General features: G+C 39.6%; 1 protein-coding gene across 2 annotated transcripts in view; it reads right to left on the bottom strand.

The window, feature by feature from the left end:
* Positions 1 to 5,226: 5,226 nt before the first annotated feature.
* The window catches only part of LOC117774512 (myotonin-protein kinase), a 22,719-nt gene continuing 16,287 nt past the window's right edge, over positions 5,227 to 11,658 (bottom strand). Inside the window, exons 5-15 of one of the 2 annotated variants that reach the window (XM_034606987.1) lie at positions 11,472 to 11,620; positions 11,120 to 11,213; positions 10,773 to 10,970; positions 10,073 to 10,321; positions 9,617 to 9,696; positions 9,424 to 9,520; positions 9,092 to 9,255; positions 7,927 to 8,024; positions 6,560 to 6,621; positions 6,243 to 6,317; positions 5,227 to 5,656 (exon numbers count right to left, since the gene is read on the bottom strand). In XM_034606987.1, the coding sequence (XP_034462878.1) occupies positions 5,555 to 5,656; positions 6,243 to 6,317; positions 6,560 to 6,621; positions 7,927 to 8,024; positions 9,092 to 9,255; positions 9,424 to 9,520; positions 9,617 to 9,696; positions 10,073 to 10,321; positions 10,773 to 10,970; positions 11,120 to 11,213; positions 11,472 to 11,620 (1,368 nt within the window). In that variant the 3' untranslated portion in view covers positions 5,227 to 5,554. The remainder of the gene's footprint in view (positions 5,657 to 6,242; positions 6,318 to 6,559; positions 6,622 to 7,926; positions 8,025 to 9,091; positions 9,256 to 9,423; positions 9,521 to 9,616; positions 9,697 to 10,072; positions 10,322 to 10,772; positions 10,971 to 11,119; positions 11,214 to 11,471; positions 11,621 to 11,658) is intronic. The other variant, XM_034606988.1, reaches the window with a different exon arrangement.

Genomic DNA, 11,658 nt, shown 5'->3' with positions numbered 1-11,658 from the left:
CTGTGAATTTTTAAGGTTGATGTGAGTTACTTTATGAAGTTTGTACATCCTTAATACATTTTTACTTCCTAGCAAGAATTTAAAAAGTTTTTACTGCATATTTTCAACCTTAAATATACTGTATGTTGACATTTAACGTTTTATTACATTTTAATATGAGTTACTTTTGCCAATCTATACAGTATATTAACTTTTGATGATGGTTAATGAGATGATGATGTTGTTTGACCTGATTTCCTTCCATTTTTCATTTCAAATGCTTGCTCAATCACAGGAAAAGAACTTTTTTTTCTTTCCACAAAAACAGCAGCGGCTACCTATTGCACCTCCCCACCATGCATCGTATGTTCTAGAACCTCTCCATGGTGGATGTGACCCTGTCTGTGCGCAAAGTGCCAGGGTTGAAGACTCGTCGATATTCTTCTATGATTATGATGTTGATTATGATGTTTCTTGATTATTTTTCGTTAGTGATCATATTTTTATTGATGATCAAAGGGGGAAGTGTAGTGGAAAATTCAACTGACCAGTGTCTAAGGTATTGGAAATCCCCCTGACCAGGTGTCTAACTGCTGTGATACTGTCTACCTGACAGGATGGAACCCTTACTTGGTGGTGTCTCACTGCTATGACCTTGATCAACAGGGTGCATGCCCTTATTTGGTGATGTTTTTCTTCCAACTGCTACAGCGGACGGACAGACACAGATGATCTCATGTCTTTCATGTCTTTTTTCATATTATGTTTTATGAAACGCCTCTTTGTATAAGTTCTGGCTTTTGTGAACTTGCGGCCAGTTCCATTTTGAGCACCCGTGCTTGTTGTGTAACCTCTGCAGAGCTTACTATTATAAAGACTCAAAGGCAACTCCAGTCTGAGAATTTCATTATTTCAAATCTCAAGATGAATTTCCATCACAAGATGCTTCATTTACTTCAAAGAGCGCTGGCCATCTTGCCTGGAAGTCTTGTATCATGGGTGTGTCATGTACCACTTCATATCTCTTATATGCAAACATCTTTTCCATTTTCATCCTCACCACCTCCCTGTTATTCCTCTTCTTAACATCTGAAAGAAGTTCCATTCTCAGACTCTCAAGGCTCACGGCAGATTCTCCAATAAGATAAGGGGGGCAGTAGTTCACTTCGGACCGAAACCGTGAGGAGAGTATGTCAGTGTCAACACACCCACTAGACATGGATGAGGATTCTTCAAGAACATGAGCGGTAGCTGAGGTGGAGAAGGTATAAGCAAACTGGGGAGTTGAGGCCTCTGTTATGGGGATAGTCCCTCTATCCTGTACTTCATCCATTGAAGTGAGATTCATAAACTCATCCACTTCCAAATAGTGCATCCATAAATTTAAGTCTGAAGTTGGAGTCAAGACCACATTGTCATTGTACCTCACTTACCAGTTCTTTAACGGATCCGGGAAGTCCATTTTGGAAAGTCAAACTTTGGCTGCTGTTATCACCCAGGATTACTTTGCATTACTTTGAATGGCATGAAATAAATCCTTCTACGTCTTGGTCTGTGAAGTGGATGAAAAAGATTAAATTTTAAAAAGGTTGTTGCATATTGTTTTATGTTAAGACACACTTTTCCTTATGTAAAAACATACTGATTCTACTTTAATACCTCATAAAATGCTGATTTTAATGCTTTTTAAGGGCCTAAATTGTTACAAAAATTATTTATTACTTTTTAATATTTTTAATACCTTAATACCCTGTGATAAAATCCACCAGTGATGTTTTTAAATTCAACCTGCAAAGTAGAATTATGGCTAAAAATTACAAGCTTGTTTAGGATGTAACCCACATGTATGTGTGACATACAGTATAGTGAAACATATTATGATTAGGACAATAGGCAAAAACCCCCACAGACAATATGGCACAACAAATACGAACAGAATGTGGAACGAAAAGAGGCAAAGCAAGCAAAGAATTTTTTTTAATTTAGCATGAATATCACGCACCATGTTTTGGAGGTTTAATCCCAGTATACTGGGAATCTATGCTATTATTACAGGGTGTGTACGACCCACTGAACTAATAATCTGGAAATTTTTATGAAGGTGGGTTGGAATGATATGTTCTGTATGACTATTTAAAAATAACCTTAATACCAATTAACAGGTAAATATATTATTCATTGTTTATTCATAGTTTTAGGGTATGCTGCTTTTAATAATGTTTTGAGGAGATTAAGGTGGTGAACCTGTGTTGCCCCACCATTTTCAGAATGCACAACCCTTATAGTCAACATTGCCCACTGGCCGTGTGACCACAAAGGGTCCTTGCCACTTGGCGAGGAATGCAGAGCTTGAAGAGGGGAGTAAAACAAGCATTTTACCTTGCGATGCAAATTGTCTAAATCCATTTCCTCTGTTGTACAGACGCTGTTGATGTTCCTGAGCCCAGAGCAAATTCCTTTATGATAACTGACCCAGTGTGTGGGAGTTGACAGGTTGCAATTATTAGTTTTTATTACCCCAAAAAGTTATCTATACCCTCGTCCCACATGGACGTCACCCCTAAAACAAAGACCGGAAGGTGGGCAAAACATCTCAACCTGAAACAATTCACATACAAACAATATGTTTGTTGTACTGTTGTAGGTTGAGGAAGCAGTCCTGGTGAAATGAGCCGAGCACACAGACACATTCTTGCTGAAATGCACGTTAGAGGGTGGACATGGAACCGACTGGGTGTGGTTAGAGAATAGTTTGTGGGGGTGGGGCTAATCCATTGTAACGTAATAAAATCCGGAATCTTGAAACGAGCTGTTTCAATGACAAATTTCCTGGAAAGGTCTAAATGAAAAACTCTGTGGACTGTTTTCGTACTTTGACGATACATGACCCTCTTCAAGTATTTACTGATAGTAAAAGCCCAGAAATGTATTTTTCAAAATATGGGGTATTAAAGTGTCAGAAATGGAGAGCAAAGTTTTTATTTGCAATTGTTGCTCGACTTCAGTCTTGCAAGGAGGACAAGAGCCCGCTTTTCTTGCTCTTGCCCGTGTAGCACGCAAGTACCTCAGTGCGCCGAGCACAAACGTGAACAGTGTCTTTTTTTTCATTTCACCTGGCTGTTACAAAGTTCTTTGTAGCTCTTTGTGCAGCACAGATTAAGTCTAGTTTGCAGTTCATAGTTTTAAGGATTGTATAACCCCAAAATGGGCCCCTATTTTTGGATTATTTCAGTTCATACATTATCGAGTTTAGTTAAGTTTTAAGTGTGTAAAGCATATGTAAACTCAGAATTTAGGTTAATGTATTCAGTAGTGTGAAAAAGAGTACACTATGTCTATTGATGTTCTTTCAGTTGGCTTTAATTGCTGTACAGTTGTACAATGCACTTACTTTAGACCTGCTCTTAGTTATGCTGCTATAGGTCTAGAAGGTCGGGGGACACATGACACTCGGAGCTTCTCTTTCCAGCTTCTCCTTCCTCTTCTCAACCGTTATCACATCAAAGAAATTCATATCTCGTCAATGCATATTACTGACTTGACTTCTTCCCCGGAGTCCCTTTGCCTTATCGTCCGCAGATCCAGGGCCGCGGCTGCGGCCACATCATGGATTAAGATCTGTGGATCGCGTATCAGAGATCGTAATGGTGGATCCAGTATGACGGATTCTGTGTCGTGCTGGCTGATCGTGATATTATTGGCGGATCCTTTATCGTGTTGGCAACTGATAATGATGGTGGACCACGATTGAGGTGGCAGCTGATGATGGATCCTAATGGCGGCAGTGGACAATGACTGTGGACTATAGTGGCATCCGATCTTGATGGTGGATCATGATCTTGTTGGCTGCTGACCATAGACTATGATTGCAGCAGGACTGCTCGATACATAGTATTTCTCCTCAGACACTTGACCATTAATGACATTAATCCATCAATTCATTGACCTTCAGTTATGCTTCAAAATGTTTACCCTTATCATTTCTGCTAAAACCTTTATCTTGATGATGTTCTCCTTTACACTTGACATCTATTGCACTTCTGTCCGTCCTGGGAGAGGGATCCCTCACATGTGGCTCTCTCTGAGGTTTCTACCTTCTTTTTACCCTGTTAAAAGGTTTTTTAGTAGTTTTTCCTTACTCTTGTTGAGGGTTAAGGGCAGAGGATGTCACACCCTGTTAAAGCCCTATGAGACAAATTGTGATTTGTGAATATGGGCTATACAAATAAAATTTGATTGATTGACTTTCACATCATCCCTGTGGACAGAGTTTATGTTTACTGATTTTTTTTGCAACTTGTCAAAGAGGTCAAATTTGCCCTGGCAGTGTCTATTGTTAGGATTGCCTCAGGGAGAGCATCATCCTAGTCTGTTAAAGTAAGATGAATTCTCCAGTTTTGTTTAAAAATGTTACATACAAATAAATAACATGGCATGTTTTCCATGTAACCTAAGTTTAGGTGGTCTTCTCATTTTGCCCAGTAATGTGTACATCTTAAAAAGTGTGTCTTGATGGCCTAATGGCAGATGCAGACATTATGTCTGCATCTGCCATTAGGCCATCAAGACACAAGATGGTTTAAATAATATGTTAATCCTGCTACAGCAGAGACTTCATGTTCTCTGCCATTTGCTGGAAAAAGGTAATATATCTGAACCGACATCGGCAATCTGACAAAATTTGTGATGATATAGGCATCGGACAACGGCAAAAATCTAATACCATGCATCCCAAAAAAATACAAATCAGAAAAACCTAATACAGACTTTTAATCTTAGCATTGTTTTGAGCTGTATAAAACAGGTCACCTAACTTCAGCACCCTGATACAGTAAAGCTAAAGATGCAGCACACATGTCTAAACTAAATGAATGTGGAGAGCCCTGACCACTGTTATAGACTTACTGTTGTAGTAGGATTTTTCAATTAAAAACCTTTCAGCGCACATGAAACAACAGTAACAGTCTAAAATACTCTTTAAGCACAAATCATGAGACTAGTGAAGATTCACACCTTTAGTAGTCACACAGTGATAAAAAAAATAATCATGTATGAAAATAAAATTCTTTCATGCATCGAGATGCATCGACAATCATTTGACAATCGAATTGTAGCCCTCTTAATCAGAAAATATGAAAATATGTTACTGTGGTTGGGTATCGAATCCAAATGGTTGAAGAACAATAACATTTTTACATTAGAAACATCTTTTTTTGGCAGTAGTAACATCCATATTTTTCTCAATGTGCTGGGAACCAAGTGTATCTCAATTGTGATTTTCAGTCTGGTTAGACAGGCAAGGTAGTTCCGAAAAATTCCATGTCATTTCTTCCTCATAAGCTCCTAGCGTTGCCTCTCACATCACGTCACTTGGAAAAATCTATCGTGAAAAGTTCGTACTCTAAATACATGCTCGGAGGTTCTCGTTAGAAGCTTTTAGTCCTTCATTTTCCTTCTGGTCTACTTGAAGTTGGGAAGAGTGTGGGGGGGGGGGGGGGGGGGGGGGGGGGGCAGGTGCTTAGTACTTTGTGCCGTTGGAATGGGAGAAGTCAGTATGTGACACCTCGCTGTGCACTCAGGAGACCTCAGTGTAACAGTGTCTCTCCCAGGCCTCGACCTCCCCCCATTCGGCACACACTAGCAGGTATGACTCACTTGTCACATGTGGCAGGTGAACCTGGAGGGCAAAACAAAAAAACACAATGAAAACAAAACAGACAATAACACCTTTGTGTCTTTGTATTTGATTCAAAATAAATAAAATTATACAACAGGTTGATTTCGGTCATTTGATTTAATGCGTGCAAACATATGATTATGGTAACGCTAGAATTGCAATAATACAATTATTATTAAGTAAGTAAGAAAGGTTTTTTTAATATAGCACCTTCCACAGAACAGTCCCAAAGTACATTTCAAAGAGCTGTTAAACAAAAACAAAACTAAATCACAAGCACTAGATTTAACAAGGTGACACAAAGGCAAGTTTGAAAAGATGAGTCTTCAACTGCTTTTTAAAGGCGTCACCAGAGACTGTATGTCCATAGGAAGACCAATACTAATATATCGTAATAATGATGGTAATAACAGAGATGTTAATGTCAACACAATTTCAAAGGCTTTTCTACCATGAAGACTACAATTTCAAATGTTAATTCTTGGACATTTCTTGCATAAACATGGTCAAATTAAAATATTCTAAATACATACGGTATAGAATCTGTATCTTTTCACTTAAATCATGATTTCAGTTTTGTTTGTACCCTGTGGAACAGGAGCAGGTGACGGTGGAGAGGAATCACCAGCGGGTACTGGCAGTCTGGGGGCGCTCTCCTCCTCTGTAACACATACAAGTCAGACCAGTGAGCAGACAGCCGCTACTGTATGTAGAAACATGGAAAAAATCTTGGCCTGCTGTACACATTTCATATATAAACTCTCTGTTTGCCCATCATCAAACCTGGTCTTTGTTACTTATGCAAAGGTTCAAAAGAATTAGACCGTCACACCAAGTTACATGCTAAGTTAAAACTGTTTTTGGTCAGGCAGGAGAAAGGAAGTGGATTAAATATAGGCTTACATCCCCTGGTATGTCCATACAGTGGGCAGGCAGAGCAAAAGATGCTGGACAGATACTCAGCTCTGTGATTGGACAAGAGAGAGGAACGTCAGAACCCATGTTGTGCAGCAGTGCTGTTGCAGGCATATATTCTTGGGATGCACTGCTGGTTTGCCAGATTTATAGTAAGACAAAGAAAAGGAACAGAAGCAAGAACAATGCATATTTGTGGTGATGAGAGGGATTACAGTGAGTGTGGAAGGAGGGAGAGGAGGAGGGACGGAGACAGCAGTGACTGAATTGAAGCAAGCCTCTGAATGTTGTTTTTGTCATTAGACATGGAGTGAAGTACAGTACATGCTTTTTGTCCACATGCTTTTGCATTAGTCCCCCATTAGTTCAGCAGGAGGGAAATCATCACCACTGCCTCTTTATAAAGCACATGACACTGTTGATTAATGGGAACAGCCATCCAAGTTGCTGCATACCAAGGCTATTCTTACAGAGGGTGTTTACCACCCTGTCTTGACTGAGGCCTCCAATATAAACAGATGCTGCAGGCACTGTGCTGCACTGTGTTTATTCAAAGTGGCTCAGATTGTCTGGAACTCATTCTGCCTCACATTTATGTTGTTCTTAAAAGACGCTGGACAGTAAAGTAGTACTTGGGTTTAATGGATGTCTGTGTGATTAGGTAATGTTACCGAAATACTTGACATTCTGAAGACAAGTGGTTTTTTAGAGGATTGTTTTTACAAACTGGGTTGCATTTAAAGCCACCACTTCCTTTATATTCTCCTGTGGATTTCATTGCTTATCTAGGTTCATCGATATTTGAAAGTTAATTCATATATATATATATATACTTATATTGAATGAATGTTGTTCCATGGCTGTGGTTGTCATGTTGTAAAATGATATTCCTATGATTCGGTGGTATAATAGAGTGCAAGAGGGAAGAGCAACCCAGGCAGTAGTGGGATGAATACACTGATGATGAAGATGATGATGATGTAATCTCTGCATAAATATTGTTACTACTATTAACTGGTGCTGCTCTCATTGATAACATCATCAGATCTGAAAGTATCATTGGTTTCATTCCACATTCTCTTTTTTCCACATACCCCTCCTCTCCTCCCTATTTTTCTCTGCTCACCACAAACGGTCGAGGCCGGTGGTCGGCCACATTGAGTCTTTGGGAGAAGCATTGACTTTTTGTTCCCTCCACAGTCACCAATATCTGCTCATTTTGGGAAGTTTTCTATAATTTGTCAGGTCTCGACCATAATATGTAAAGTGCCTTAAGAAAATGTATGTTGTGATTTTGGGCGATACAAATTGAATTGAATTGAATATGATTGAACTGAATTAAATTGTTCCCTTGCCTGTTTCCTTGGAGACTTTCCAGTCTGGCATCTCCCATTTCAATCTCTGCATTTCTTTCTTCAACTCACAGTGTGTCCTCTGTGCTTCCTGTAACCTGCTGGTGGATGAAGAAGTAAAGACTGTGAGTTTTATAATTCACCTAAACCTCTAATTTCTCCAGTTGAGGAATGTTTAGTAAAAGTGAACAACAGATCTAAGCAATGTCATAAAAACTTCAGTTCCAGCCCACTGCAGTGCATTATAGTCTCTCTCTCTATATTACTGCATCCAGGAAATAAGACCATATCGCTTCAGTTTTGGTTTCCTTCGAAATATTTTTTTTAATTAATTTGAACCATTTATTGTTTAGTCAAGGTTAGTCCTCAGCAGTGATAAAGCCTTGGCAGTCAGGAGCCCCAGAGGTTTGCAAAGATTACCTTTTCAGGTCAGATAATAGGTAATTAGTGTTCTACAACATGATTCCAGAGGTTCTTCAAATAAACTGAGATCTATTTAGACCTCACTCAGACCGGCACCACGTTCTTTACATTGAATGATGCCATCTTCTACCTATCCTCGAGACTCTATGTCAAAAAAGTCATGTGACTGACCCTAGGAGGCTTGGCTCGCCACCTGCTCGCCACCCATAAAAGCATCAAGATGAAGCCGCCTCATCTGAGACCTGGAAGTAAGACATTAATGTTTGGGACTCCACTGTAGGCAATCTGCCATGATTGTGCATTTGCCTTGAGTCCCTGAGGATCATACGTGGTTTACTCCATCTCTCTCTTATTCTTGAGAGCATTTAAGTAGCGGAGGGTTACACTCAGTGTATTAATCTTTGCTCTTCATGTCAGGTTGCTCCGTTTCATACATCTAGCACTAAGATATAAGCCTATTGCAAACAGGTAGGGGCTGTTTATATCACATGGTTCGTCAAAAATTTGATTTATCTTCACCTATTACTTTAATTTGATATTGGCTAGCTGCAAGGCCTGTTCTGTGAATGCTGATAACACCCCTTTGAAATAATAAAAAAGAGAGGCTCCTCTCTACCAATAGGGCAGAAAAGTAAGCACTAATATTACCACTGTATGTGCCAATGATCCTGACTGGTACTCTTGCTCAAATTCAGACTGGTACCCAGATACATTGGTTTAAGATGGAATTTGTGTAAGATGATACCGCTGCAAGTCTTCATCAAGATCTGATATTTTGTCAGTATCCCCCTCCTCCTCCTCAGTGGTGGTTTGGGTGGACACAGTACGACTTTGCTCTGGAGTGAGTGGGAGCTTCAGCAATGCAGGCAGGTTGTCTGGCAGAGCATCTGTGAGATGCAACAGCTGGCTCTGAATTTGAACCAGAGGTAGATTAGTTACAAAATAACAAGGAAACAAGCTAAACATTATTTGTTATCATTACATGAAAATACGTCTTGTCGAAATGCTATACATAGGAACTGAAATAAATAGTGCAAGATGACAGTTTATACAGTCTGTAAGGTAATTGTGTCTCACCACTTTCTCTCGTGTGTACAGTCTCTCACGCTCCCTGAGCCTTGTGTGGTCAATCTGCATCATGATGTTGTGACTGCGGTCGATGGCACCCGTCTGACTATAAAAGAGAGAACAATAAAACAACACCCTGGAAGACCCCATACGGAGGTCAGTTAGAGATGCATATAAAATATTAGTCATATATTCAGTTCACCTGGTAGCTGTGTAAGAATATCCGACAAAAGCCAAGTGTACTCCCTTTGGTGCTCTTTCCATTACACCAGAGAGCGTCTCCTGCAGAACGTAACAGATATCAATTTACATACCAATTGTATAAAGGAATTGTACGCAGGCAACTGGACTCTCAAAGAGGTTTCTAAAATTGTATTGTTGTGCTAAACATGCAGTCGGTCATTGGAAAAATGTTTTCAAGAAACACAGACAAACCCAGCTGTCTATGTATCAATCAATCAATCAAATTTTATTGGTATAGCCCATATTCACAAATCACAATTTGTCTCATAGGGCTTTACAAGGTGTGACATCCTCTGTCCTTAACCTTCAACAAGAGTAAGGACAAACTACACATGTACACATGCAGAATTCCTGAAGATACCATGACCTTCACAGATACGCATGACATGGAGAGTAACATTCTCTAAAAATATACCATTTCGCTAAGAGAGTCATCTAGAATGTCAAAGTTGGAGGTGTCGGTCGCATTAGATACATCAGGCAGGAATGGTGCAGAGAGTTGATTCAGGGAATTCCAGTCTATTCCACAGAAGAATGGATGGCTCCTGAAGTCACTGGAGCCTTTTCTCCCTAGACGGATTTCCCTCTCACAGATGAGCCCAGTGATGAATGAATGAGCCTTATCTGAAATCTCAGGGCCAGAGGGAGGGAACTCAAAATACTCCTGGAGTTTTTTTTAGAAAAAAAAGACATAATAAAACACAACTATTGTTATTATTTATATACAAATAAACTATAAATATTCCCCCCAAAACCCTACTCCTGGTTCGAGGCTCCATCTAATAGTCCATCCTTTCTCTGTTAAATAAGTTAATTTCTGTGGTAAGTGGTTGCTATTTTGGGTTGTGAATAAATTATATTACATTAGCCTATATAGAATTTCCTCTACAAACTCTTGTCTATTGTTCCTGAATAAGAAGGTCCCCTTCACCCTATTGGTGATTGTTTTCTTACTATCAATAGTATTTGGACCAACCATCCCCTTAACCAGAACTTCTCCTTAAATTGCACATACAATTATAAAGTTTGATTCTAGATAGACTGACAGATGGACAGATGGACAGATAGATGACAGACAGATAGATAGATAGATGTGTGTTGATGTGTTTGTGTACCTTGAAGTGAATAATCTTGGCATATGTTTCAAAGGTGGATTCTGCGTAGAAGGGTGTGGTCCCCAGCAGCATTTCATAGGCACAAATACCCAAAGCCCACCAATCACATTCAGGACCATAACCTCCACCTCCCTCTACTGCTCTTAAAATCTCTGGGGACAAATAGTCAGGGGTCCCGACTGCTAGGGAAGAGTGAACCTGCAATGAAAACAACAATGACAAAAGTGGTCATGACCCATATTTCCAAAGTTATTCCATTGCGATTAACTATTGCTGGCATGAAACAATTAATTGCTAACAGTCAGTATCTTTGAAATTGAAACTTTTATGTAAATGGTAACTCTCACCATCCCATCATCTAAGAGCCTGAGACAGGAGCCAAAGTCCCCAAGTCTGATGTGTCCATCAGCTGTCAGCAGGATGTTGTCAGGTTTGATGTCTCTTTGTAATGAACAGAGTAGAATGGCAACTGGTTTCATTAAATAACATATCGAGCATGTTTACAATGTTTTTTATCCCCCGCATGTTAAAGCTCCTGAGGAGAATTTATAGTGTGATTAACAATGACCTTCTTACTCAGAAAAGTAATTTGAACCATGTTAGAAGTAATGTAGCTGTTTATTTATGATTTCTATGCACTGCATCAGATCGAAAACAATGTGTAACTCAAAGTGATATAAGTGAGGGAGAATTATCTACCTGTGCACATAACCCAGTTTGTGGACAGATTCAATGGCCATGACCATCTCTGCCAGGTAGAACTGAGCCATGTCCTCAGGGATCCTGTCTCCAAATTTACTGAGCAGAGACAGCAGGTCCCCTCCTACGTAATAATCCATTACCAGGTACTGAGAGAGGTTGGATGAGTAAGGGAAATGGCTGTTGG

Source organism: Hippoglossus hippoglossus, chromosome 14, assembly GCF_009819705.1.
Source record: "Hippoglossus hippoglossus isolate fHipHip1 chromosome 14, fHipHip1.pri, whole genome shotgun sequence".
Lineage (NCBI taxonomy): Eukaryota > Metazoa > Chordata > Actinopteri > Pleuronectiformes > Pleuronectidae > Hippoglossus > Hippoglossus hippoglossus.
This window is presented reverse-complemented; position numbering and strand designations above follow the sequence as displayed.